This window comes from Selaginella moellendorffii, unplaced genomic scaffold, assembly GCF_000143415.4.
Source record: "Selaginella moellendorffii unplaced genomic scaffold, v1.0 SELMOscaffold_6, whole genome shotgun sequence".
Taxonomy (NCBI): domain Eukaryota; kingdom Viridiplantae; phylum Streptophyta; class Lycopodiopsida; order Selaginellales; family Selaginellaceae; genus Selaginella; species Selaginella moellendorffii.
The window spans coordinates 1,619,661-1,645,448 of NW_003314267.1; the positions used below are offsets into that span (position 1 = coordinate 1,619,661).

The window sequence follows — 25,788 nt, forward strand, 5'->3', positions numbered from 1 at the left end:
ATCATCCTCCTGTTCCTGACTCCCATCCGCGATGTAGTGCTTGATCTTGATCACGTTGAGCAGATACTTGTCGAGCGAATATCGTCCACGATGATGTTGCTAAGGTTCCGTCCCAGCCAAGTCCTGCAACAAGGTGTTGCCGGTAGAGTCTGTGCGAGAAGATTGGATCCAAAACCTGCAGCGCAGCCTCGGCATACGGCTGCGCCGGCCATGGCGTGCAAGAAAGAATCCACACCGGGTCTCTTAGCCATGTAGAATCTCCACACAGGAGGCAGCCTCGCGCGCATCTCATGTAGGCCCTGTTCCAGCAATGGCCATCCATCTTTTGTTGCTGACGCTACACGGCCAATAGTCAATTTGATGTCAAAGCAGCGCAGCAGCTAAGAAGAGGAAGGAGAATATTCTTTGATAAAAGGGTTGTCCGTTCAGAATATTTTATCCGTACACAAAGGTGTATATTCCGTGCATTAGGTTAGACTTTTAAGTGAACTTGTCGTCCACATTTTGTAAAAACGCCATAATCAGTCAAACTATACGTGTGTTTCTTGTTGCAAGAGTAAGCACAGCGCAGCTAAACCAGAGTATGGTGATGGTGGTGAGAATGGTGGTGCTGGTGCTGCGAGTGATGGTGATGAGCGATGTTAGCGTCGGAGCGATCGCAGCAGCTTGCCCCTGGATTGTTGGCGGTGGGAGCGGCAATGATACCGCTCCCTCCGCCGCCACTTCCACCGCTCGGATGGTGCTGGTGATGCTGCTGCTGCTGCTGCTGCTCCAGAGCTCCTCCTCCTCCCGCCATGGCCGACTGCTCGCCTTCTTCCTCCTCCTCCTCCTCCGCCTCCTCCTGGCTGCTGCTCTCAAACTCCTCCGCCCGCTGCACCAGCGACAGCTCCATCTTGTCCATCTCGCCCTCCACCTTCCGCCGGAGGATCTGCAAGTGCTCCCCGGTCACCATATGCACCACCGACATCTCGTCGATGAGGCTCCGGTTCTGCGCCTCCTGCAGCCCCTCGCCCACCCGCGCCGCCACGTCCGGGTGCCGCCGGTTGAACCACACCCACCACTTCTTCACGGGGATCCCGTCCTTGAACGGCGAGCCTTTGTTCACCGACAGCGGCGCCACCCTCCGCCGCAGCGAGTTGAGCGTCATGAGCGACTGCGATACCTGCTGGATGCTGAAGAACCACTCCACGATGGCCGACTCCTGCTCGCCCCTCGTCATTCCTCCGTGCGGGCCTCTCTTCCTCGAGTGCGTCCTCCCGTTGAGCCAGTTCCTCAGCGTCGTCCTGGGGATCCCGTAGCACTGCCCGGCCTTCCGGATGGAGATCCCGTTCTTGATCGCCGCGAGAGCGTTGTGGAGCGCCTGCTCCGTCCACCCGTTGCTCTTCCTCGACTTCTCGTCCGACTCTTTCATCTCCCCGGACTCAAACTGGCCCTCGTCTTCCTCCTGCTTGCCTTCACCACCACCACCACCACCACCACTCGGGCTTCTCTTCTGTGCACCGTTGAGCGTGTACTTGAGTGTCGAGCGCGGGATCCCAAACTGCTGCCCCGCGCTGCCGATAGTGCAGGAGCCACTCTTCACGGCTTCCACGGCATCTAGCAGCGCCTGCTCTGTCCATTTGCCACCTTTTCCCCGCTTCTTGCCTCCGGACATGGAGATCTCCGCGGACTCGAGCTGCTGCTCCACGCAGGCGTCGTCCCTTCCAGGCGTAAGCTCCTCGCTAGCGTCATTGTATGGGAAGTCTTCCCCAGTCATCCTAACACCTTCTTCTCCCAAACTAGAGTCTCCCTGCTCGAAAGCGAGAGATGTGTGCGGGCCGCGTTTCCGGGACCTTGTCCGACCTGTTATCCAATTCCTGAGCGTTGTCCGTGGTATGCCATAAGCCCGGCTTGCTTTGCAGATCGTCAAGGTGTTGTTTTTAATCGCTTCCATAGCCTCCATCAGCGCCTTCTCCGTCCAGCAGCCAACTTTCTTCTTCCCTTCTCTGGCCTTTTTCTTCAAACGCTCCTTCTTCTCGCCACCATCAGGAATCTGATCGTCACCACCGTCCTCCTCGTCGTCATCTTCGTCGTCTTCCTCATCATCCTCATCGTCATTCATCTCCGCCACAGCCATTGCATAGGCATCCTCCCTGCTACCATGGAATGGCTGCCCGTATACAGTAACCTCGGTCCCTGACGACGATGACTTCTTCTCTTGCTCCTTCATCCAGTAGTCAAGCGTCGAGTTTGGAATGCCGTAAACCTGTGCTGCCTTGCTCACCGCCATGCCCCCGTTCCTCACAGCGTTGAGTGCCTCAAACAGCGTATGCTTCGTCCACACTCGCCTCCTCTTCCGCAGCAAACTATCCTCCTTACTGTCACTCCCATGTCCCTCCTCACCGGAGTTTAACGTCACCTCGTTCCCCATCATCAGCGTTCCGGGATGCTGATCGCCCTGCATCTCCTGGCGACAAAACGAGAGAGCCTCGTCTACTTTCGGCCCGCGCTTCCTAGACCTGTTCCTCCCGTTCAACCAGTTCCGCAAAGTCGACCGAGGAATCCCAAAGTCCTTGCTCGCTTTGTAGGCTGTCAAGGATCCACTTTTCACAGCCGCCACCGCGTCGCACAGAGCCTGCTCCGTCCATCGGACTTCCCTCGTCCGCTTCGAGTCGGGCTGGTCGCTATCGTTTCTCAGCTCGTCATCGTCGTTGGCATCGCAAAGAGAAGGATCCTCCCACCTCCCACCCTCCGCTTGCATGACTACGTGGTGCGAGCCATCTAAGACGTGGTGAGCTCCTTCCATCACCGAGACGCTCTCGGCCCGGCCACTGTAGAGTGGCTGCTCCCACCGGACCTCTTTCACGATCTGGTGCTGCCCTCCACCGCTGCCATCGCCTCTAGCATCGCAGAACCCCTGCTCGGTCCATCGGAGCTCTAGCTTGTTCACGGCCTGGTGATGATCATCGTGGGAGCCGGGAGCTACCACACCCATTCCTCCTGCTAGAGCCACCAGAGCCTGCTGGCTTCCTTGCAATTCGCCCTCTCGCACGCCATACTGCGCTGCCACTCCCTGGAGATCCTCCCGGAGCACAAAATGCTGGCCATCCCTCACGACGTACTGACCAGGAATGTGGTGGTGGTGATGCTGCTGTTGCTGCTGCTGATGGTGGTGATGGCTCTCCGGTGCCATGGCGAAGTGATGCACGCCCTGGAGGTGATGCTCGCTCCCATCCCTCACGGAATCCATCTGCTGCTGGCTCAGCGACAAGACATTCACAGCGTCCATCCCGCGCAGCGCTAGCGCTCTCACATCCTGCCCAAAACGCGCGTCAGAGCTAGAACCCTAAAATTTCTTGCAAGAACTGGAGAAAGTGGGGAAGAAATCTCTCCAAGAAAACGCCCCCGGAGAGCTGGGAATCCCGAGAGGGAGCGCGGCTTGCTCACCTCGACATCCGGAGGACGCGCCAAGAAAATGCCGCAGAGATTAGGGCAAGAGATCCAGGAGAAGCGGCGATCGTAGCGCCGGCGTCACGCATCTTAGAAGCATCCTTGCTCAAGAACCCTGGATGGAAACCGAAGAGAAAAAAAATTTGATCCGAAAGAACTCCCACTGAGAAAGAGAAAAACATTTCATTTATCTCGCCTAGTTTAAGCTACAAAATGCTTCGCATCTGCGCCGTCCGATGCCAAGCGGTACCAACGGCCACGATCCAGAGCGACACGGACGGACGAGATTGAGGTGCAATCTTTCCGTTACAGTCGTGGCGAGTTCCCAGCCGTTATTTCTTGCCAGTTCCAAAGTTCTGGGGAAAACGAAGAGTTCCAAACAAAACAAGTACCCATAGAACGATGAACGATTCAAGGCACGTAAACAAAAGGCTCGGGAGGAGCTGGCTCCAAATCGACGCCTCCCATTGGGATTGGAGCGGCGGCGGGAGCTCCATTTGCTCCTCCTGCTGGAGCTGGCGACGCTGGCGAATCGGTGGAGACGAGCTCCACTGGCTCCGACGGCTCCAAGTCTCGCAGCATCACGAATCCCGCCGGAGTTCTCTTCACTGGAGCGTAGCGGCAGCCCTCCGGGAACCGGACATACTTCTCCTGGAGTGGGATCACTCGCGCTGGATTGCTCAAAACCTCGGAGGTGGCCTCGGGATTTACAGCCTTCTTCTCAACAGCACTGTCCACCTGGAACGGGATTCCAAAGTTTCAGCACAAGAACAAGAACGGAAAGAGAGAGAAAAAGAGAGATGGAGTTACCTCCATAGCCTCGCTGCCATCTTTCGCTGCTTCTTTCCCTGAGGACGATTCCTCCGGCGGTTCAGCAGTAGAAGCTGCTTCGGACGTGGCTGCCGTGGCACCTGTGCTACTGCCGACGTCCATCTGCGAGCTCGTATCAGGCTGCTTCTCTGCCTTCGTCTTCGCGTCTGTGTCTTTCTTTGCTTTCGACTTGGAGCGGCCGGACGTGGATAGAACCGCCGTGGGGAGCTTGATGTTCACGTTGACGGATGGAGGCGCTGTAGGCGCAGGATATGCAAACAAAGCGGGCTTCGCATCGGAGATGATGTCAAACTTCGGCATCCTCAGCTCGTGGTTGAGTCCGATGAATGCTGTTGGTGCGAAAGAGAGGCTGACGAAGTAGGTCAGCGGGTACCAGTACCAAAACTGGGTGAAAACGGCCATCCCCACGACTGCCATCACCCGGTCGTGACCAGTTCGCGACTGCAGAGATATGGTCACATTCCTGCCTCCGGCATCTAGTATACCATACGCCAGTATGGCTCCCATCTTGCTCATCGTGTCCTCGTGTTTGTCACTAACAATTTTGTCGAGTTGACGCCTGCGAGAGGAACATCACTTCTAAGCGTTATACTGCAAATAGCTGACAAACCTGAAAACAGAAACGTGAGGCTCTCGGGCTTCGGTAGCCTGCATCAGAACCATCGCCATAGCCATAAGTGCTCCCTGGCGAACAAAGTCCACAGCGTCTGACGTCAAAGGTTCCAGAAGCGAGATCGCCTCACTGGACGCAGTTCCAGCACAGGAGATTCCGACAGCCATAGCCGCGCCATAACGAACGTGAGCGTTGTACGACTCCGACAAAAGGGAGACAATTTTTGGAGTCTAAGAAAAAAAGAAAATATTAGACGTCGTCATACGCAAGAGAAATTGTGAATCTTACCTGAGTAGGATCAGAACATAGCACGAATCCAAGAGCTAAAACTGCTGCTCTTCGGACATCGTCACTCACGTCCGAAACGGCAAAATGCAGCAGACGGCGGATAGCACTGTTGTTAGACGTGCCTCTATAAGCCAGAGCCAGGGCGTACATGCCACCATAGCGAAGAATAGGATCCTGATCCCTTGTCATCTGCTCGATCAAAGTATCTGCTTCTTCTTCACGACCATAGACAACCAGCGCTATTCCAAGAGCCAGCCCCCTTATAATCTTCTCGTGTTGTGTATCGTGAGCGTACGTGAGCATTTCTCCGGCTTTATCGCTGGCGCTTCCAACCATAAGCAGACCCATAGCAATCCCTGCCGCCTCGCCAGCGATGGCGCTGTCTGTATACAGTACATGTTTTATGTCTTCGTAGATTTCATCGTCGGCAGTGCCCAGTGCGGCTAGTCCTAATCCAAGACAAGCACCATGTTGGATCACCTGCATCACAAGTACCAAAACATTATTTACAAACGTCTTACTCAGAATGACGCTTACCTCATTGTTTGTCTTTCTCAAGCTCTCTAGTAAGAACGACTTGATTCCTTCACCGTGGTTAGCATGTATTAGTCCTAAAGCGTAAAGAGCTCCACCTTCCGAGTATGGACTTCCCCCACCAGTCCCACCATCTTGAGGTAGATATGGGGCCATTAAAGAGCGGCCCTGCTGCAAATGACCTCTGTGAATAACACCCAGCCCAGCCGTTGCACTAAACTTTGCCCAATTGGTGGCCCGACTCAGCCAATCCTAACGATATGCTCTTCAATCAGCCGCAGCATTAACAACAAAAAAAGAACGCTCACCAGATTATCGCGCAAAAACGTATCCACTGTTGTCCCCGCATGCATCAAAGCATTTGAGTATATTGTAGCGCTGTGACAAACACTGTTTCTCGTTTCAACTGAATGCTTGATAGTCTTCAGAATAAGGAGGTCCGACCTGAAAACATAGCAGGCATAAGAATCGAGAAAGATAACAGTGGTCTTACTTGTTACGGCTGTATAAAAACTGTAATGTGAGATTGATAGGTGTTTCTCCAGAAAGAATGCCCTTCAATTTCCCCATCCTGTCGACATAGATATTATCCTGGGAATCCTCGACGTTAGTGGCTGCTTCTGCACTTGTTGAAACGTCCATCATTCCGTTTTGTTCTGTAGTTTCCGTATTTTCACCCCCGCCTGAACTACTTCCAGCCCGAGCCTCAGGCAAACGGTCCCTCACGTTTAGTAGGAACAGCTGATTCTCGTTCTCAAACAAATCGAAGGCGATCTGATAAGCCAAAAGTGCTTCGATCTGCCAATACGAGTAAGAACTTCAGTATCAACGTTACCGGAAGCATTATTACCTTGTCTCCTTTGATAAGCTTGTCAAGGATATTAGCGACAGTTTGAGGATCATTTAGAAACATTAGGCACTGGCAGACTGTGAGATAGTCCGGAGAATGGAGCCCCTGATGCTGGTTTACAATTAAACGGAGAACCTAGTCAAAGAAAAGGAAGAAAAGATAGAAAAGGTTAGAGCTGAGTATGACAACACGGCTCGTTCACCTCTTGCCGAAACTCTCGCTTGTCAACATGAGTCCGAGCCAGCCGAAAGCAGTATGCAAGCATTCCTGGCACATTCTCACTCTTCCGGATGGCCTCCTGGAGTTTGTCAAGCCTTTGCGAGTCCAATGCCATGCCTATTGCCTGCTGATACTTTCTGTCCTGCATGCACCTAAGACGACACACGGTAAAAAAAATGACCAAAGACTCGCAGCAATGCCAGCTCACTTGTCAAGCATCCTTTCCACGATTGCAACAAGGCGAGGATCAATGGCGGTTGCCCCTTCCCCTTCTCGTGTTTTTCGAAGAGCGATATATTGATCCAGGCATTTGGCTAAGAACAAAAGGATCAAACTCCATTCGCAGAAGAACGAGAAATAAAATTGCCATACCCACGAGTGTTCTGACATAGTCGGAGTCTTCCAGAACATCGAACAGAGAGTTCGCACCGAGAGCGTAAGTTAGCGAGTCGTTGTGCTCGCCCAAATAATAGAACACCTAGAAACCGGTGTTAGAAAATTCCGCAGCTAGTAGCAAAATTCGCTCACCTTGGAAGCCACAAGCGCAGCGAGCTCTCTCTGCTCGAAATACTCATCCTCGTAGAAGCTCTCGCTGCCAGGGCACAGGATTTGTGAGAGATCTAAACGTGAGCTACAAACGCTTACATAGTGGAAATGCTTGCCGAAATCTCGTGCCAGAAGGAATCCGCCAGAGAGTTGAGATTGTGCAGCGCGTATTTCTTGAGCTGCGGCTGCTGCTCCTGCAGCATCGCCAACAGGCCGCTCGCCGTGCTGGCGACCGTCATCGTTGCTCCTCCCACCAAACCCTAGGGGACCCAAGAACCCTAAAAACACAATTTACTGCTAAATGTCCTTCCTCCGGGCCGACGATGCGGAGTGGATGCGCGAGCTGCCCGCGATCCCAAAGGCGCCGGCGGCCGCCACGACTCGATGCTTCGCGAGGTGAGGTCCCACATTTCTCTGGATCGATCGGCGCATCGCGATTTCTTTTTGGATTGCGCAGGCGCGGCAAAGTGATTCGGCTGGATGACCTCGTTGTGGACAACGATAAGGAGAAGCGGCAGAAGGAGCAAAAGAAGAAGCGGCGAGATGAGAGTAGCGAGAGCTCGGATGATGACGACGATGCCGCGACCGAGAGCCAGAAGAAGCTCGCGGCGCTCATCAAGAAATGCTCCGACGAGGTATAGGAGGGAAAGAAAAATTTCGTGGCTCTCACAAGAAATTCTTCCGGCGCAGCTAGGAGATGAATCCAGCATGAGAGATGCTCCAAAGTGGGGAGAGCAAGTTTTTGGAGCTCAGGTAATCTCACAAAGTTCTCTCTTTCTTTGTTCGTCTGTGCTAACTTTTTCTCTACGCAGGATCTTCCAGTGAGTCGTCTCGAGCTGGAGTCTATCCAATGGCTATCACTGGCCTCAAGGACTTCGCGTAGGGACCAAGCTAGCGAGGACGACGGTATATTTTTCCCAAGTGTAAGCTAGTCATTCTATCGATATTCTTGCGTCCAGGGGAAGAGTTTGTGCTGGATCTCCTTACCGGACAGTGGATGTTGCCGCTCTTTCTTCACGGAAAGAGCGGCAACATCTCTTCTGCTCTTCTGCCATACATCTTTGACAAAAGTAAGCTTTTGTTTTGGCCAGTTTCTCTCGCTGACGCCTTGAACAGTGGCGTACTCTTCGAATACGCGCATCCAGCAAGCAGCCTGCTCACTGCTTTGCGAATACTTTCGTAAGCACGTAAGTATCTGTTGTCTTGTGTTTTTCTCTTTGAAACTATTATTTCTTTCTCCAGGGCGGTGAACTAGACTGGCACCCAGATTTTGTTCGGGTTCTTCGTTGTTATGGCTATCAAGACGCTACTCCTCAGGCTTCAGGTCTGATCCTGCCCCTTTGATAATAAATTAAAGAAAGCGATTTTCAGATCCCGCGGGAGCAATTGGACCACCTACAAATTTTTCATATGTTCTAGAGTTCTTGGCGGTTTTGTCTCGATCAAGGTGAAATCTCTTGTCCTTGATCCAGCTCCCGTCTTACTGACGCGTTTTGATTCATCAGTTTCTTGCAGAAGTCGGAACCTGAGAATTATATTTTCATCTTGGCACGGTGTTTGCTGGATAGGAAGCTCCTTCCTTTTTTCTCCTCGATCCAAGACTGCATCGCGCTTCTTGTCAACTACTTAACCGAGGATGAGTGGACGTTTTGCCTACCGAGGCTCGCACACTCGCTTGCAAGGTCTGGAAAAAATTATATCCATCTCTCTAAAGTTCTAACACTTGCGAGTTTGGACGATCCAGAGTTAGCAAAGAGCTTGTTAACGTCCTCCACGTAACCAGAAAGCTACGGGGTGCTCGCAAACGGATACAGCAGCTTCGAAGGGAAATATCCTTCGAGCTCTTGTCAATGACAAACAATGAGGTATTCATCCTGCAAATTAAACAAGAGAATACAAGAAAACTGACAGCTTTCGCGTTCTCCAGCTTGAAAGGCAGCCAAAACAGGTGATCTTCGCACTGGAAGGCTACGATCTAAAAGACAGTGTGGATTTCGTCCAGCTCTATTACCATATGGAGTTGGTTGATATGTGGCTGAGGTATGATCCATCATTTAAGTCCGACGAGGAAGCCTTTAGCACTTGGATGTCTCTTTTGAGAGGCTTTTCCTTGCGGATCTTTTGTGGAGACTATCGAACTTTCGCCAACAAGGTTCTAGCTCTTGGGCATTTCTCTACATATTCCTCTTCGTTCTTTGTTTTTTTCTTTTTTTTTTTTCTTTTCCTGCGCAGGTCCGAAATCGAGCAGCATTCCTCGTTTCAATCTATTCGGAGAAATCAAGTTCTACTTCGTGATTTAAATCGGTGATCTCCACTAGAGAAGAATTCATTTTTGTGGAGCTATCACGCGGAGAAGTAAATCTCCACGTTTTTGTGAATGCTTCAAAATTTGAAGAAACTCCTTGAGTGTATCCTCTCTTTTTTTTTTCTCTAAATTGGATTTTCCTTATTATTCGTCGGAAAAAAAAAACAAGAAAAAAAAAACGCACAAAAGATCTGCAAGGAGAAAACTCTGAAAAGAGGCATCCAAGTGTTAAAGGCTTCCTCATCGGACTCAAACAATATCAGCTAAGCTATCATAAAAATGTGGTGTTCCCGTTAGGGCAGCCGATAGCAGCTCTTTTCTTCACGGTCTTCGTGAGCAGCCATGGTCCCCGAGCCCACTCATAGCAGAGGCGAGGACGGCGAGAAGCTCGAGGAGGCATGGCGTATCGCCATGGATTTGTTCCTCGAGTGGGACGAGGAGCTCCCACTCGCCTGGAAAGCTTTTCTCCAGTACCCCAAGCCGCTGCCACAGCTCCCCCAGCAAGTCATCGACACATACGCCGCCGTCTCTCCGCCGCCACTCCCCGAGCTCTGCCCGCTAGACTTCGAGATGCGCTGCTGGGGTTCCTTCAAGCACGACATGGATCGCTGGCTGGACGAGCAGCCGGACGACGAGCAACGCCTGGCTCCGCCACCTTGTCCCGCATCAAACTTCCGCGACGTCCTGAGCTCCATGCTCCATATGTCTGGACAGATCGAAGGCGTCTGCTGTGCGGCTCTGGGATGCTACCCCGACTTCATGAACCGAGATCGTTCTTGTGATTCTGGGCGTAGGATGCGGCTGGTTGGCGTCATGGCCATGGAGATCGATGCCACGACACTGGAGATTCAAGTTGCGCGGCTATACTCCTATATGCTGCTCACCGATTGCTACTTCGGCCTTGTCTCGTGCTACACCCAGACCTTTGCTTGCAAGAGGCTGCCGGGGTTGGAGAGATGCGTGTGGGTCTCGCCTCCAGTTCTCTCCGACAGTGGCGACGCGCTCAAGGCCTGTGCTTTTGTGGCTTCGCTGAGCCAGAGCTTTTCCCTTGTAGAAACTCCAACTCCCCCAGAGCTCCGAGTTCCAACGTACTGCAACTTCTTCTTTGCGAGCAGCACGGGGCCTTGCCCGTTTGATCGCGCGCCGATCCTTGCAAGGCTCCGGGTGCTGGGGAAGGAGCTGAGTGTCGCAGACATGGACAAGCTCGTCGAGGGGCTTGCATGGCTGGATGAGCTCGTGGGGCGAATGGAGCAGCCTTCGTTCTTTTCGCACACTCGGGGAAGGATCACAGCTATGGGGGTGTACAAGGGCGAGTTCGTGCTTGTCAAGTTCCGGGATCTCTCAAACAGCCGGTTCAAGGACACGGACTCGTACCTCCGGAAGTTCTTGCGCGAGGTGGACGTGTATATGAGGCTGCGCGAGTTGCAAGGCGAAGTGATCCCCGAGCTGTTCCAGTATGGATTCATCAGGGGGGCGATGGTGTGCTTCGTGATCATCACGGATCACGGCCGCGCCGTGAGAATGAAACCATGGGAGCAGCGTTTCTACAATGGTCCCGAGCTGTGGGAGCACAAGAGTAGCATGGTGAAGTCGTGCTTGCGCAGGGTTCATGCTCTCGGGGTGCACTTTGGGGGAGAGCCCCTGTGGCTGAAAAGTGATCGAGGGTGTGAGTATATACTCATGACTATGTCGCATGGTTTTGTGGATGGTGATCGTGCCGGCATGGGCAAGGATATTGAGTTCGTTAACAAGGTATACCCTCAGCCATGAGAGTACTCGGACTGTTTTGCGAGATTTATAAGCTCAAAAACTATGTGCCGCCTAGTCAAATAAAGTCAATGCAAATTAAAAAAATTCCACCTTTTGGAGTCTTTATTCTTCTTTTGGAGTCGGATATTGATAATAATTATTTCAAATTTAAATATTCACAAAGAGCGCACTTAGTGATACTTCATCGGCCACGAAAGGCATTGTTGCAGCAAGCTCCATGGCCTCCTCCGCGCGCCCTGCCCTCGCAAGCACGTCCACGTATCGATTGAAGTGCTCGAGGCTGGCCTGGATGCCTCCATCCCCTTGCATCGACGCCACACACTGCGCCGCCTCCTCCACAAGCCCGGCGTGGGCAAATGCCGCCAACGCACTCAGGTAGCTTGCGCCGCTAGGGCTCCATCCCTCGAGCTCCATCGCTCGCAAAGCGCTCACGCAAAGATCCACCCGGCCATTGCGCGCATATCCCTCGATCATCGCGTTCCAGGAGGTGAGATCGTGGCGAAACTGGAGCCCAGAAAAGAGCCGCTCCGCCGTGTCCAAATGCCCATTCGCGGCGCTTGCGACGATCATTGCGTTTGCGGCAGCCGCGTCTCTGTGAGGCATTCGAGAGAAGAAATTTACGGCCTCTTCCCACGACTTACTCTCGCCAAATCCCGCGATCATGGTGTTCCACGACACAATGTTTCTATCTCTCATCTCATCAAACAAATCTTTGGCTATGTGCATATCTCCCCTCTCGGCTAATGCCGCTAGCATCATGTTCCAACACACTGTCGGCGCACGCTCCTTGATCCCCTCGAATATCCTCTCCGCGCCGTACGCGTCGCCATGGCGGAGATACGCTTGGACCAGCGTGGTCTCGACCACCGCGTCCCGTACGGGCATCTGATTGAACAACCACTGGGCTTGCGCCACGCGTCCAGCTAGAGCATATGCCGAGAGCATCGCCTTCCACGCCACGGTATTCCACTGGGGCATCCGCGCGTGTGTGTTCTTGGCGGATTCCAGGCGGCCGTGGTGAGCGAATGAGGAGATCATCGCCGCCCAGCAAACAAGATCCCGGCACGGCAATGCATCGAAGAGCTCCTTGGCGCGGATCAATCGGCCGGACAGCGCAGTTGCGACGATGACACAGGTCCAGGGCGCGGCTCCCTGCTGCGGCATTCGCTCGATAATCCCCTCCGCTCGATCGATCCTGCCACCGCCCGCCAGCGCCGCGACGATCGCGTTCCAGGCGGCGGGATTTCGCTGCGGCATCGCGTCGAAAATCTCCATGGCCAGCTCCGGCATCGCGCTCTTTGCGACAAGATCCATCATCGCCGTCCAGGAAACAGTGCTGCGCTCCGGCATCGAGTGGAAGACGGCGCTGGCGCGGTCGAAATCCCCGATGCCGGCATAGGCCTGGAAGATCGAGTTCCAGGACACGAGATCCTGCGCGGGCATCCTCAAGAACATATCAGCGGCCGTTTCCACCTGGCCAGCGCTGGCGAATGCCGTGATCATCGTCGTCCAGGAGACGATATTTCGCCCTGGCATCGATAGAAACGCTTGGTCCGCGTGATCGACGCAGCCGCCGTGCGAGAAGGCGAGGATCAGAGCGTTCCAAGACGCGACGCTCGGGTCGGGGATCTGATCAAACAGCCACATTGCATTCTCCATTTGCCCTTGCCGGGCAAATGCCGCAAGGAGGGAGTTCCAAGACACCAAGTCTCTCTGGGGCATCTTGTCCAGAAACTCTCTGGCGGTGTCTAAGAAACCTAGCTGCGCGTATGCCGTGATCATAGAGTTCCAGGATACCTCGTTACGGAGCTCCATGGAATCAAAGAGGGATTTGGACCACTGGAGATTCCCGCTTTGGGCATATGACGTTAGGAGAATATTCAACGCCTTTGTGCTGCGCCTATGTCCCGGCATTGGATTTTCATTGAGTGGAAGAGCGTTGAGGATTTCCTTCTCCGTGTGATAGCTCCGCAAAAATCAAACAATGAATTCTTCTCTAGCAAAAACCTTAAATGAGTTTGATTTTTCCGAATAGATTGAAAGGAGGAATGCTGCTCGATTTCGGACCTGCCCAGGAGAGTAGAAAAGAAAAACGACGAGAAGCATGTAAGACGCAGAGAAATGCAAAAACCTTGTTGGCGAAAGTTCGATAGTCTCCACAAAAGATCCCTCTCTTCCTCATCGATCATATCTCAAAACCAGCTCTATACCTGGACGAAATCCACAGTCTTTAAGATCGCAGCCTTCCAGTGTGAAGATCATCAGTGTTAAAACTCTAGAAAGCTGGAAATAATTTTTCAGAGCTGGAAATAAGTTTTCCAGACCTTGCGAGCGAGTGTGCGAGCACTCATCCTCGGTTAAGTAGTTGACAAGAAGCACGATGCAGTAAATAGAGGAGAAAAAAGGAAAGATGAAACTATTCTCAGGTTCCGACTTCTGCAAGAAACTGATGAATCAAAACTAATAAAGAGAAATACTAGTTTAGTTCGGAAAAAATACGCCATCGTCCTCTACATAGTTGCAGCTAGACGTGCAAACGTTCCAACTTGTCAACGTTTAAGTGCTGTTTAAAACGTTTTTTTCAGGACAATCCAATGTTTACATGTTAAAGCCTAAAATGATTAAGAAAACAATAATATTTACTAAAGACACTTTAATCTGATATTAAGTTTATAAAACCTAACCAAATAACATACTAAAACAAATGAAAGAAGAAGCCATTTTAGTTGTCTTTCGATTTTGAATCATCTTCCATTCCTTTATCGATGCTAAACTCCTCAGTAGCCTGATTTGGTTCCTCAAAAGCTTCTTGTAGATCCAAAATCCTCTTCCAAGGAGGCTCCAACTCTAGCTTGTCTATATCAATCTCCAACATCCTCAAACCTTCACTCTCCAACTTCTGAGCAACCTGGAAGTTTGTGTGAATGTAAACCAACTTCTCAGCATTTTTGGGAAGCAAGTGGGACCTGTGCTTTGTTTGTATCAAGCTTCATGAGCTCTAATTCCTCTCACATGGAGAAGCGCAAACAACCTAGCTTAAAATCTGGAGAGCCATGCGACGTAGATTAAGCATCTCTAAACCAAAAGAACTCCACCAGGTTATTGGAAACTTTCTGGTCTCCCAATCCTTGGCAGTAGGTAACCTCATTTGCTGTCCAAGCTGTTGCCAAAACCTCTCAAACTATGCCTGCAATCTCAGCTGCAAGTCTAGATCACCTCTACTATAAACATGCATGTACTCCAGCCAGTTCCAGCGTGCCTCATTGTCTAGCTTGTTGTTCTCCGGGTTATCCCCCAAAAACAGAGGATGAAGAGCAAAAGCAGCTCCATGAATGACGTTGTGCATTTGATACCACCTTGCCTCCTTCAGACCGTGTGATTCAAGTAGGAAATCCTTGATTTGTCCCACTTCCTCATGTGCATAAATTCTGTTTCGAGCTCCCTCATCCATCTTCTCGATCAGCCGATCAACAGCTTCAAAGATGAGGCCTGAAGTTGCCCCCTTCTGATCAGCAAGCCGAAGAACTCAAAGTAAAGGTCCGAGCAAAATTAACAAATTCTCACACTGCTCCCAGAACGAGTCATCGAGAATATGAGATCACAACTCCAAGCCTCCGGCTTCTTAGACCAGTCAAGTCGCTCCCATTCTTGGCTCACCACCATTCTTCGAAGCCCGGAGAGATTCGTGGTCTCCAGAAGCTGAAACATCACAAGAAAAATATAAGCAAACCTCATGTTCATAGGCTTTATCAGGTCCTGTTTGTAGAAAGTTCTATAAAGAGCTAGAACCCATGGCTTTGAGGTGATGAAGGTAACTGTCTTCGCATGGCCATCGACGAAAGGCTGCACCCAAGACAGAGCTCCAATATCTTCGAACAGCAAGTCCATAACGTGGCAAACACAGCAAAGGTGTACAATCTGTGGAAACTCCTGCTGCAAAAGCTCCCCCATGACCACGCAGTTGCTTGCATTGTCTGTCACCACCTGCACAATGTTTTCCATGCCAACCTCAGCAATCACTTGTTTCAGCTGCTCAAACAACCATGCTCCGGTTTTCTTCGCGTTCTTGCTGTCCATAGCCTTCAGGAAAATTAAGCCTCTCACAGAACTGACCATGAACTTGATAAGAGACCGCTTCTTGACATCATACCAGCCATCCGTGACAATGGTACAACCATATGTCCTCTAACTTGCCGCACATCTTCAAGCCGCTTCTGAACGTTGTTGTAGATTTGCTGTAGCTCAGTTGTCTGCAACTTCTCATATCCCATGAGGTTGTCAATCGCTGGATGCCCCACTTTTGCGCCTCAGCTGAAGCAGTATCAAAAAATGTCACCAAATTTCCATCCGAGGATTTGCATTTTGCTGCTCTACTTGTCCCAGCACTGGACCAGTTCTCCGTGCTTGCCACCATAGATTCTACTGGCCCCCCTGAACCCTGTGCAGCTTGCTGCAGCAGATGCCCATCATCGGCATTTGCTGGGTCTGCTAGCTCGGAATCAGAAAAACTGCTGCAAGCTTTTTTAAAAACCTCATAAAGGATCTCCCTCATTGCCTTCCACGTTTTCACACCTCTTGCCCGAACTCCAGCGAGATGTGCTTGCACTCGGTCCGCTGCTTCCAGCTCCAGCATTCGTGCAATTCCCTGAAGAAACCCTAAAGAAACCCTAAAGAAACCTTTGTCTCTTTTCGCAAATAGTGCAAACACGTTGGGAGTTTAGAACGGCGTGTTTAAAAACGTTACGTTTTTTAAGTTTCACATGTTTTCCGGCAACTATGGTCCTCTAGCACGCTTTAATGATATTTAAGTAGAATTGGAGAATTAACTTATGGCTGGCCTATTGTCAAGCTCAAAGAGACCCAGACAACCGTGATCTTCTTGCTGAACCTCATCTCCCAGTACGAAGAGAGGGAAATAAAAGACACCAGTCATTCTCAATCTAGACAGAAGCTCCAGCAGGCAAGCTTCTTCTTGGGAACTTGCTGGAAACTTTCAAGGAATTGAAGAATCCCCACTCCTCGCATATCCCCTTTCGTTGGAGCTCCAAGACCTCGGGAGCCTCGGCCTGGAAAAATGACCAAGATCGATCAGTGGACTTCCAGCATCACAAAACATTTCTTCCAGTTCCAGGCAAAGAGATCAGAGACAAAGAGAGGAAAAGCTTGCGAAAGAACTACACGAAGCAAAAGTATGGTGGTCACAAGCTCTAAATTGACTTGATCAAGAGAGAAAGAGACAAAGAAACAAATGGACAGAGATTTTTTAATTTTGTATGCATAATGTGGATCAAAGTTACTAAATATATTTCTTCCAATGAACAATCTATATGCATACTTTCTTTGTACTAAACAAAAGTATTATAATGATATTTTTTAAAAACATTATTTGTGTTTTTTGAAATATAAATTGTAAATTTTCATTACTTGCTATCAACTTAGAAAATTGGCTTTAGTTATAAATTATATGTTGTAATTTGTGATAATTTGTATATTTATACAAAATTTAGTTGAAAAATAAAGTTAATCTTTAAAAAAAATTATATATATATATATAATTTATTATTGCAGTTTACAATATATACTTTAAAACTAGATAATTTCATATATGTTGCTAGTTAGAGTTTCAATTTATAACTTTTATGTAATGACTAAAATGTTAGTTGTTAATTATAGTTACAAATTTTTAAGTCGTAATTTTGAGTAATATTTATATCAAATAAATTACTAATAGCAATATATGCCTACTTTTAACTCATAGTGCCTTCTTAGTGAAGGAATTTGTATTCTTATTAAAACTATTAAAGTTTTGCCTTTCTTAGATCTATATTATGCAATTTGTTTAGGAATAAGAGTTGCATATTAGTGTTGAAATGTGAAGATAATTATATTTACCTCATATATACTATCATAGATCATATTCATCTTTATGGTAGATAGCACCATATGACATATGGTTTCCACTCAAAGATATTTAAAAGATTAGATTATACAAATGTACTACTTCAGCAAAGTAATATTTTAAAATTGGTGAAAACTCTATAATATTAAATGATTGTGGTATTAATTTGAGTGGTGGTAATAGTGGTGGCAATGATAATATCAAGGATGATGATGTATTTAATTATTTCTCAAAATGGTTACATGGGATTGAAAAACAATATTTATAAAGGGTTTAATGCTTCTATTTTGTCTATTTGTTTAAGTATTCTAGATGCAAATTATTACTGAAATATCAAACCAAGCAATAGATCATTTTATGAGGTAAGTAAGTTTTAATATTATTTAGTATTAAATTTGTTAGTATTTGGATAAAGGCTCTTCAAACAAATGTAGTTTGTAAATAACATTTTTTCATTTAAGGAAATGGTAAAAATCACTAAGAATATTGGAATTATTTACAAAAAACTTGATTCATGCATCAATAATTGTATGTTATTTCATAAGGAGAATAAAGATTATACCTTGACTTCAACAATAATTTCAATGCAAAGAAATGACTTATCATTTTGATCATCGATCCACTGATGGAATAATGAGAATGATTGCAAATGGTTTAATCTAGAAAAAGTTTAAAGATGATTATTCAGATTTTATAGCATATATTTTAGTGTGGCTACTAATGGTTTTTTTTATCATTCTTGAATGGTCTTTCTCTCAACCAAATCATAGTCATTTTCACTAGCAAGCCTGGTGAGCTTGGCTGGATCATAAGCAAGTGTTTTGAGTGGCTTCTCTGTATACATACAACTTGCTTTTTTGTATAAAAGACCATACATGTCTTCCCACATAAATTCACTTTTATTGTGCAATTCTCTTCTAAGATCTCGGCTGCTATCTGTGTTTTCATGCTTGAAGATCCTTCCCAATACCTGTGTGAGATCATTATGGTAGCTCATAAGGTGAAATTGATGAGTATCCCATATTAAATTCATATCATAAGTGGGAACAAAAAATATTGATGTGCTAGCCCTGTGTATAAGATGGAGAAATGCCTTGTAACAAGTAACTGCTGCTAGCAAGAAGCTCTTGTCTATGTAATGCAGCTCAAAAACCTGCATACTTAAAACTAGTTTGCTTTCAAGAAAAGATCATCATTTATCTGATAGTAGAAACTTTTCTACTTGAGAGCTGCTTTTGCCAAGTCATAAGAGATATTGGTTGGTCTTTTGTAATATCTTCTTTTCAAGTCTCCACCATATATGTTAAGAGTGTAAGTTTGGTGCTTTTTTGAAGATTCCTTTAGTCCTTTGCCAACGAAGGACTAACAATCTTACCGAACAATATTTTACAATCCTTAGCATATTAAATCTAGTCAGATAGGTCACTTTAATAAATTCATAGTGGACAAATAATGAATAGCCACACATGTAGAAGTTGGCATGTACTAGTAAAAGAAACTCCAATTGTGAATTTGCAGCTACTACCAAGTTTAGTGTTGATGCTTACATGCAGATGGCCAGCCTTGACTTGGCGTTGTTGTGGTTGTCACCACTAATTTCTCCTCCCAGCAATTGCCATAGGACTGATCTTTTGCTTGTAACCACATTGAGGAAGCACTCTAGCTTGGAGGAACTAGATTCCTTGCTTGCATTCTTGGTGCCAAATCCCACTACCACCTTTAATAGTCATAAATATAATTTATTTTACATTTGACTATAAATTAATAACAATTTAAATTGCTTTTTTAACAGCTTAAAATATCATTATAAATATCTTTCCCACAGACTTTAAATTTAGTAATAAGAATATAAAAACTATATTTTTTTATACTATTAAAATTGACTTAAAATTTAGTTTTTAAAAAATACTAAAAAAGACTACATTTTTTAATAACTTATTATAAAATGCAACTACAAATATCAAGTTACAAAATTTCTAATTTTTAATTTAAATATAGTCACAAATAATGGCTACTAATGCATATTTTAACATAAATTTATAAAAATTTATGTCTTAAAATTTAATTATAAATATTAACTCAAAATAATAACAAGCTTAATAACAGAAATTTAAGTTGTATAGTGACCATATAGCCCCAAAAAAGTGGTGGAATTTGCTATGGGATCCAGCTAACAGCAGTATTCCATATAAGCCATTTTTTTCCAACTTATTGCAATATCTTAAAATTAAATTGGGCTTATATAATAATGATTCCAGTCTTATTGAGTGCCTCCAAACAAAGTGGTAGGAGAATCTTTAATGCTCCAGTGAGAGGAAAGGTCTTCTTACTATATATTTGGTAAAAAATACTTTTTTTTCTCTTTTTTTTCGGTTTGATTAAATAAACCTATAGGGGAAGGGTGGTAGTGAATATACTAAGAATATGCTTAAAGTTTCTAGGATATTTTGTTGTTATTCATTTGGATTAATCTTTTATGAATAATTTATAAATATGTTTATAATTTATAAACTTTCCTAAGTTTATTCTGGTTGATATTCAATAAGATTAATCTTGTGTGTTTATAATTATAGACTTCTATTTGATTAATTGAATTAATAAAAAGTAATAACACTATTATTAAGCAAACCGCAGCAAATAATTTTTTATATTGTCTATTATGTAGTATTTGATAGTGATTGAAATCAGAGGAAATCACCATCAAATTCTACATAATATAAAAAGAATAAAATAAAATAAAAGTAAGAAAGCGTTTTCTATAAAATCTCTATTGTTAGTGGTGAGAAGACCTTTCCTCTCACTGGAGCATCAATGATTCTCCCACCACTTTATTTGGAGGCACTAAATAAAAACACTACAATGGAGATGGACTTATCTGGAAAGCGCTACAGGATCTGTTTATGCATATGGATTATGGATTAAAGTATGCATACTTTCTTTTCTCCTCTCGTTCTCTCTCGATGGAGTCGATTTATAGCTCACGACCACCATAGCTTTGCTTCGTGTAGTTCTTTCGCAAGCTTCTCTCTCTCTCTCTCTCTCTCATGTCTTTGCCTGGAACTGGAAGAAATGGTTTGCGATGCTGGATCGATCTCGCTCCATTTTTCAGGCCGAGGCTCCTGAGGTCTTGGAGCTCCGACGCAAGAGGATAGGAGAGATTGCAAAGGCCTGCGAGGAGTGGGGATTCTTCCAGGTCCAGAGCCAGTGACCAGCCTGGATTGCAAGCTCATTGCCAATTCCTTAAAAGTTTCCAACGAGTTTTTCGATCTTCTGCTGGAGGAGAAGAAGAAGGTCTCTCTGCCGGCTGGAGCTTCCGTCTAGATTGAGAATGACTGGTGTCTTTTTTTTTTCCTCTTCATAGGCCTTTTGCGGTTGTCTGGGTCTCTTTGAGCTTGACATAGGAGGACAAACTAAACGGCGTTGAGTTTGTCCTCGTAGTGCTCGTAGAGGAAGTTCTTTGGAAGGTGAGGTAATCTCACAAAGTTTTCTCTTTTTCGTGCTAATGGTATATGTTTCCAAACTGTAAACTAGTAATTTATATGCTTGCTTCAACTTAATTTTGATTCATCAGTTTCTTGAAGAAGTCGGAACCTGAGAAGTATAATTTTCATCTTGACACGGTGTTTGCTGGATAGGAAGCTCCTTCCCTTTTTCACTTCGATCCGCTTCTTGTCATCTACTTAACCGAGGATGAGAGCCTGCAAGGCTCGCACGCTTGCAAGGTCTGGAAATTTATTTCCAGCTTTCTAAAGTTTAACACAGGTGATCTTCGCACTGGCAGGCTACGACCTTAAAGACAGTGTGGAGCTGATTTTGAGATATGATCGATGAGGAAGAGAGGGAGGCTATCGAACTAACAAGGTTTTAGCATTTCTTTGCGTCTTACATGCTTCTCGTCGTTTTTCTCCTGGGCAGGTCCAAAATCGAGCAGTTCCTTGTTTCAATCTATCAAACTCTACTTCGTGATTTAAATCTGTGGTTTTTGGTAGAGAAGAATTCATTGTTTGATTTTTGCGGAGCACGTGGAGAAGAAAATCCTCAAAGTTTTTCCATTCAATGAAAATCCTGGAACAAAGGCGCAGCACAGATTGAATATTCTCCTAACGTCATATGCCCAAAGCGTCCAGCGGTCCAAATCCCTCTTTGAATCCATGGAGCTGCTTAAGCGGCTGCGTCGATCACGCGGGGCAAGCGTTTCTCATCTCCTGGACGACGATGATCACGGCATTCGCTAGCGCTGGCCGGATGGAAACGGCCGCTGATTTTTTCTTGAGGATGCCCGCGCAGGATCTCGTGTCGTGGAACTCGCTCTTCCAGGCCTATGCCCGCGCCAGCGCCGTCTTGCACTGGATGCCGGAGCGCAGTACTGTCTCCTGGACGGCGATGATGGATCTTGTCACAAAGAGCGCAATGCCGGAGCTGATTTTCGACGCGATGCCGCAACGAAATCGCGCCGCCTGGAACGCGATCGTGGCGGCGCTAGCGGGCGGTGGCAGGATTATCGAGAGAATGCCGCAGCAGGGAGCCGCGCCCTGGACCTGTGTCATCGTAGCAACCACGTTGTCCGGCAGATTGATCCGCGCCAAGGAGCTCTTCGATGCATTGCCGTGCCGGGATCTTGTTTGCTGGGCGGCGATGATCTCCTCATTCGCTCACCATGGCCGCCTGGAATCCGCCAAGAACACACACGCGCGGATGCCCCAGTGGAATCTCCGCGTGGAAGCCGATGTAAGGTGACGCTAGTAACAACGGCCTAACCGAGTGCTGATGTGGCAAGTGGACGTGCGGAGGAGGAGAAAAGCGATAGACGCTGGGTGTGAGCAGTGTCTTCTTGCGCTTTAGAGGTTGATCTCTCTTGGTTTCTTTGCTTGTGTCCGTGGATGGAGAGTCGGAGCACTACAGCGATGCTCTCAGCATATGCTCTAGCCGGACGCGTGGCGCAAGCCCAGTGGTTGTTCAATCAGCTGACACCACGCTGGTCCAACTGTATTTCTGCCAACGGCGACGCGTACGGCGCGGACAGGATATTCGAGGAGCGTGCGCCAGTGTGTTGGAATATGATGCTAACGGCATTGATTTGTTTGATGTGATTTGGCGAGAGTAAGTCGCGAGAAGAGGCGGTAAATGTCTTCTCTCAAATGCCTCACAGAGACACGGCGCTGCCGCAAACGCAATGATCGTCGCATGGCGGAGCGGCTCTTTTCTGGGCTCCAATTTCGCCACGATCTCACCTCCTGGAACGCGATGATGATCGAGGGATATGCGCGCGATGGCCGGGTGGATCTTTGCGTGATGGCTTTGCAAACGATGGAGCTGCGATGGAGCCATAGGGCTTTCCCTCTGTTAACTTTATGTTGTACATTTAAATCATCACCAGTACCTCAACTTATGCATATAGATTGTTATTTGATCAAAGTCCTTGATCCACAATCCATATGCATAGAAAATTAAACAGATAGCGCTCTCCAGATGAGTCCATCTCCATTGCAGTTTTCTTATTTAGTGCCTCAGATCAAAGTGGTGGGACAATCTTTGATAGAAAGATCTCACCACTGCTAAAGTTCAGTAAAACACAATCTATGTTATGCTCTAGTCAAACGTTGAATAGTTCCAAGCTCAAGCATAGCCGTCAACTTTTTCTTATGTCATGTTAGATTTAGAACATTGCCCAGCTTCCGTCAACTTTTCGTAAACTTAGTAAGCAATAGGAAAACGCTTTCTTACTTTTTTTTGTTCTTGTCTTTTATATTGCGTAGTATTTGATGGTGATTTCCTCTGACTTGGGACCTCCAACCTTCTTGTTCTCGAATCTGACCATAATGTATTCGCCGTATCGAAACTCTCGGTGCTTGTTGACACTTACAGCGAGCTGCGGGAGTGGGCATATTTGAGTGGTGACTCTGGGAACGCACGAAAAAGAAAAAGAGCAGCGAGTTCCATCACGTAATGTAAGACAGTCTTGTAGCGATCGTTGCTCCACACCTGTGAAACTCTAATCCAGAAAGTCGAACAAAGAACAATCGAAGAACACCAAGAACTTTCGAACTTGCTGAACGAATAGGCATCTAAAGCAAGAACTAAGAACTTATATCCGTCACAAAGAGAACATTCAAGAGCATCAAGAACACCAATCGATCGAAGAAGAATTTCGAGCTTGTGCTGAAAGAACAGGCATAGGAACGAATGGGACGAGTATATCAGAACCATGAAAACAGATTTTACCAGGACTATATCACCAACGTTGACAACAAGGCAGTTTGGTCAAGGCCGGATGGTGATCCACTTATCATCCTTGAGGATTTGGAGGCCTTCTACCTCGCTTTGTGCAACAACGCGGAGGATGTTCCCGTCGTGGTGCTTGGACAGGCCGATCTCGTCGGTGGAGTGAGACGGGGGATACTGGATCATTATCAAAGACCCAGCCGAATCACTTTGCCGCGCAATCAAGAAAAGAAGCCGTCCCTTGCGATGCCTCGATCGATCCAGAACAATGCGGGACCTCACCTCACGAATCATTGAGTCGTGGCCGCCAGCGGCGCCTTTGGAATCGCGGAGTAAAATGTGTTTTTAGGGTGGTGAGGAAACGTTGGCGATGCTCCAGGAGCAGCAGCTGCAGCTAGCTACAGGGCCTCTAACACAATGTAACGGCGTGGACAGGTTTGCTGTCCAGCAGCTCGTGGTACTGAGCCTTTCTTCGACGGTGGCTCCATGTATTATAATGCCAAGATCTTGTTCGGGTTACTGAATTGGAGCGATCATGATCTCGCGTGCGCTATACTAAATCTTCCGTGGGAATGATCATAAGCAGCTTTGAGAAGGCTTCGAATATAGTCTGGCTACCTTCGTCTGCGAGGAAAGAGGATAGACCGGAATACAACATGTTTTGTTCCCGTATATAGTACCACATTTTTTTATATTCCTCAGAATCCCGGAGACCGAGCCAGATTGAGGCCGGAAAGGCGAGCCTTCTTTGCTCTGGTCCGCATTTTCCTGGAAAAATACACAACAACTTGTTGCACGATGCAAACGAAAAGCCAAAGCTTACTGAGTGCAGCCAAGAAATCTGATCAATGACAATCTAAAATGCAGCTCGCGGGACGCTTACAGAGGAGAAGCCGTGAGCCCGATCGATCGATTCGGCAATAAAACCTGGCTCAGAGCTTCTGAAGGCGTTGCCTGTCAGGAAATCTGATCAATGACAATTCATAATGCAGCTCGCAGGACGATTACAAAGGATTTGGAGGCGCCGCGAACTCGATCTAGCGATCCCAAGGGCTTTTCAACCAAGTTGTGTTCGATTTCTGTTTCGTGAGCGTGAGAGGACGTGTCCTTCGCGAACCAGCTGCGCCCATGTCCTACTCCACTGCACCGGCAGATCGCCGATCGATTGCGGGAATCTCATCGTACAAATATATGGCGATCTGATATCTCTGGCTCCACGGATCGGCCCAAATTGATCGGGCTCCTCGAGGGCGCTTGACGAGATCCTCGGGGACGCGCACCTCGGGGCTTGGCCGCATTCCTCAAGTCGGTAATAATATTCCAGGCAGACAGATCTTTTGCTAAATGATATGAATCAAAATATATCAATTACTAAATGCATAAATGCATATAAAGATTATGAATTATAGAATTGATTTCATAATTCCAATCAATGCCGTTTGTAATATCTTTATCAAAATAATTTAGTTTTCTTGACGATTTAATACTGAAATATTTTTCTACATTTTATAATATTTTTGAATTCTAAATACTTTTTAATTAAACTTAAATATATAAAAATAGAATCAAAAGGTCAAATTCTAGCTAATGCCATTTCATTTTTTATTCAAATGAAATTATTTTCACGTGTTTGTTCTTTTCAACTTGCTTCTCTTACTTTTCTTTCTTAATCTTAAGAAAATATTATATGTGCTTGTTTATTTTAAGTGGGTGTTATTTTTCAAGCTATCACCTTTATTCTTATAGTTTGGAAAGTCTTTAAAAATTTAAGTATATAATTAATAGTTATAAATATATGCACATTATTAAACTATTTAGTTGTAAGATCACATGTCTTTATTAATTTGTTGCTTCATTCATCACTATATTTATAATAATTTATGATTTTAATATTTCAATTAATTGAAATCTAAGTAATTATATAAAATTTATTTCAAAGAAGATATCATTTACCTTTAACTCATAATTTTATTTGTTTTAAGTGTATAAATCTAGGTGTCAACTTAATAAAGAGATATATAGCTACAAAGAAAAAAATATAATATTCAAGAAAATTAATATTATATTTTCATAGTTATATTAAGAAAAATGTTTAAATAAATTTATATTGTTATATATAGAACTAAATCTAATCTATCCATACTTCTATATAAGCAACAGAATAAGCCTTAATAAATATATCTATTCCTATATCCTAAACATTCACATAAGTGGAGATAAGGGTCTTGTGATTGATCCTTTGGAGAGCAAAATTTTCTAGCAATACTTTGCTTTAGTGTTCA

General features: G+C 46.5%; 4 protein-coding genes across 4 annotated transcripts; 1 reads left to right on the plus strand and 3 right to left on the minus strand.

Annotated features, from left to right (window-relative positions):
* Positions 1-518: 518 nt before the first annotated feature.
* LOC112344834 lies at positions 519-3,605 on the minus strand. The gene is made up of 2 exons (XM_024670287.1): positions 3,427-3,605; positions 519-3,295 (listed from the first exon to the last, which is right to left on the minus strand). The coding sequence occupies exon 2, from the start codon at positions 3,266-3,268 to the stop codon at positions 572-574; it is 2,697 nt and encodes an 898-aa protein (XP_024526055.1). The 5' UTR covers positions 3,269-3,295; positions 3,427-3,605; the 3' UTR covers positions 519-571.
* Positions 3,606-3,802: 197 nt separating this feature from the next.
* LOC9635693 (26S proteasome non-ATPase regulatory subunit 1 homolog B) lies at positions 3,803-7,549 on the minus strand. The gene is made up of 13 exons (XM_024670286.1): positions 7,410-7,549; positions 7,293-7,356; positions 7,137-7,242; positions 6,973-7,078; positions 6,748-6,916; positions 6,546-6,680; positions 6,189-6,493; positions 6,004-6,139; positions 5,699-5,947; positions 5,162-5,641; positions 4,871-5,103; positions 4,240-4,819; positions 3,803-4,167 (listed from the first exon to the last, which is right to left on the minus strand). Exons 1-13 carry the CDS (start codon positions 7,547-7,549, stop codon positions 3,841-3,843), a joined length of 3,030 nt encoding a protein of 1,009 aa, XP_024526054.1. The 3' UTR covers positions 3,803-3,840.
* A 23-nt stretch (positions 7,550-7,572) lies between these two features.
* Positions 7,573-9,737, plus strand: LOC9635694. The gene is made up of 12 exons (XM_024670288.1): positions 7,573-7,706; positions 7,768-7,945; positions 8,001-8,063; positions 8,123-8,216; positions 8,270-8,380; positions 8,427-8,497; positions 8,553-8,634; positions 8,682-8,757; positions 8,816-8,992; positions 9,055-9,175; positions 9,238-9,462; positions 9,543-9,737. The coding sequence occupies exons 1-12, from the start codon at positions 7,612-7,614 to the stop codon at positions 9,603-9,605; spliced, it is 1,356 nt and encodes a 451-aa protein (XP_024526056.1). The 5' UTR covers positions 7,573-7,611; the 3' UTR covers positions 9,606-9,737.
* A 1,726-nt stretch (positions 9,738-11,463) lies between these two features.
* Positions 11,464-13,754, minus strand: LOC9634321 (pentatricopeptide repeat-containing protein At4g02750). Its single transcript, XM_024670547.1, has 2 exons — positions 13,517-13,754; positions 11,464-13,452 (listed from the first exon to the last, which is right to left on the minus strand). The coding sequence occupies exon 2, from the start codon at positions 13,297-13,299 to the stop codon at positions 11,533-11,535; it is 1,767 nt and encodes a 588-aa protein (XP_024526315.1). The 5' UTR covers positions 13,300-13,452; positions 13,517-13,754; the 3' UTR covers positions 11,464-11,532.
* Between the last annotated feature and the right edge of the window lie 12,034 nt (positions 13,755-25,788).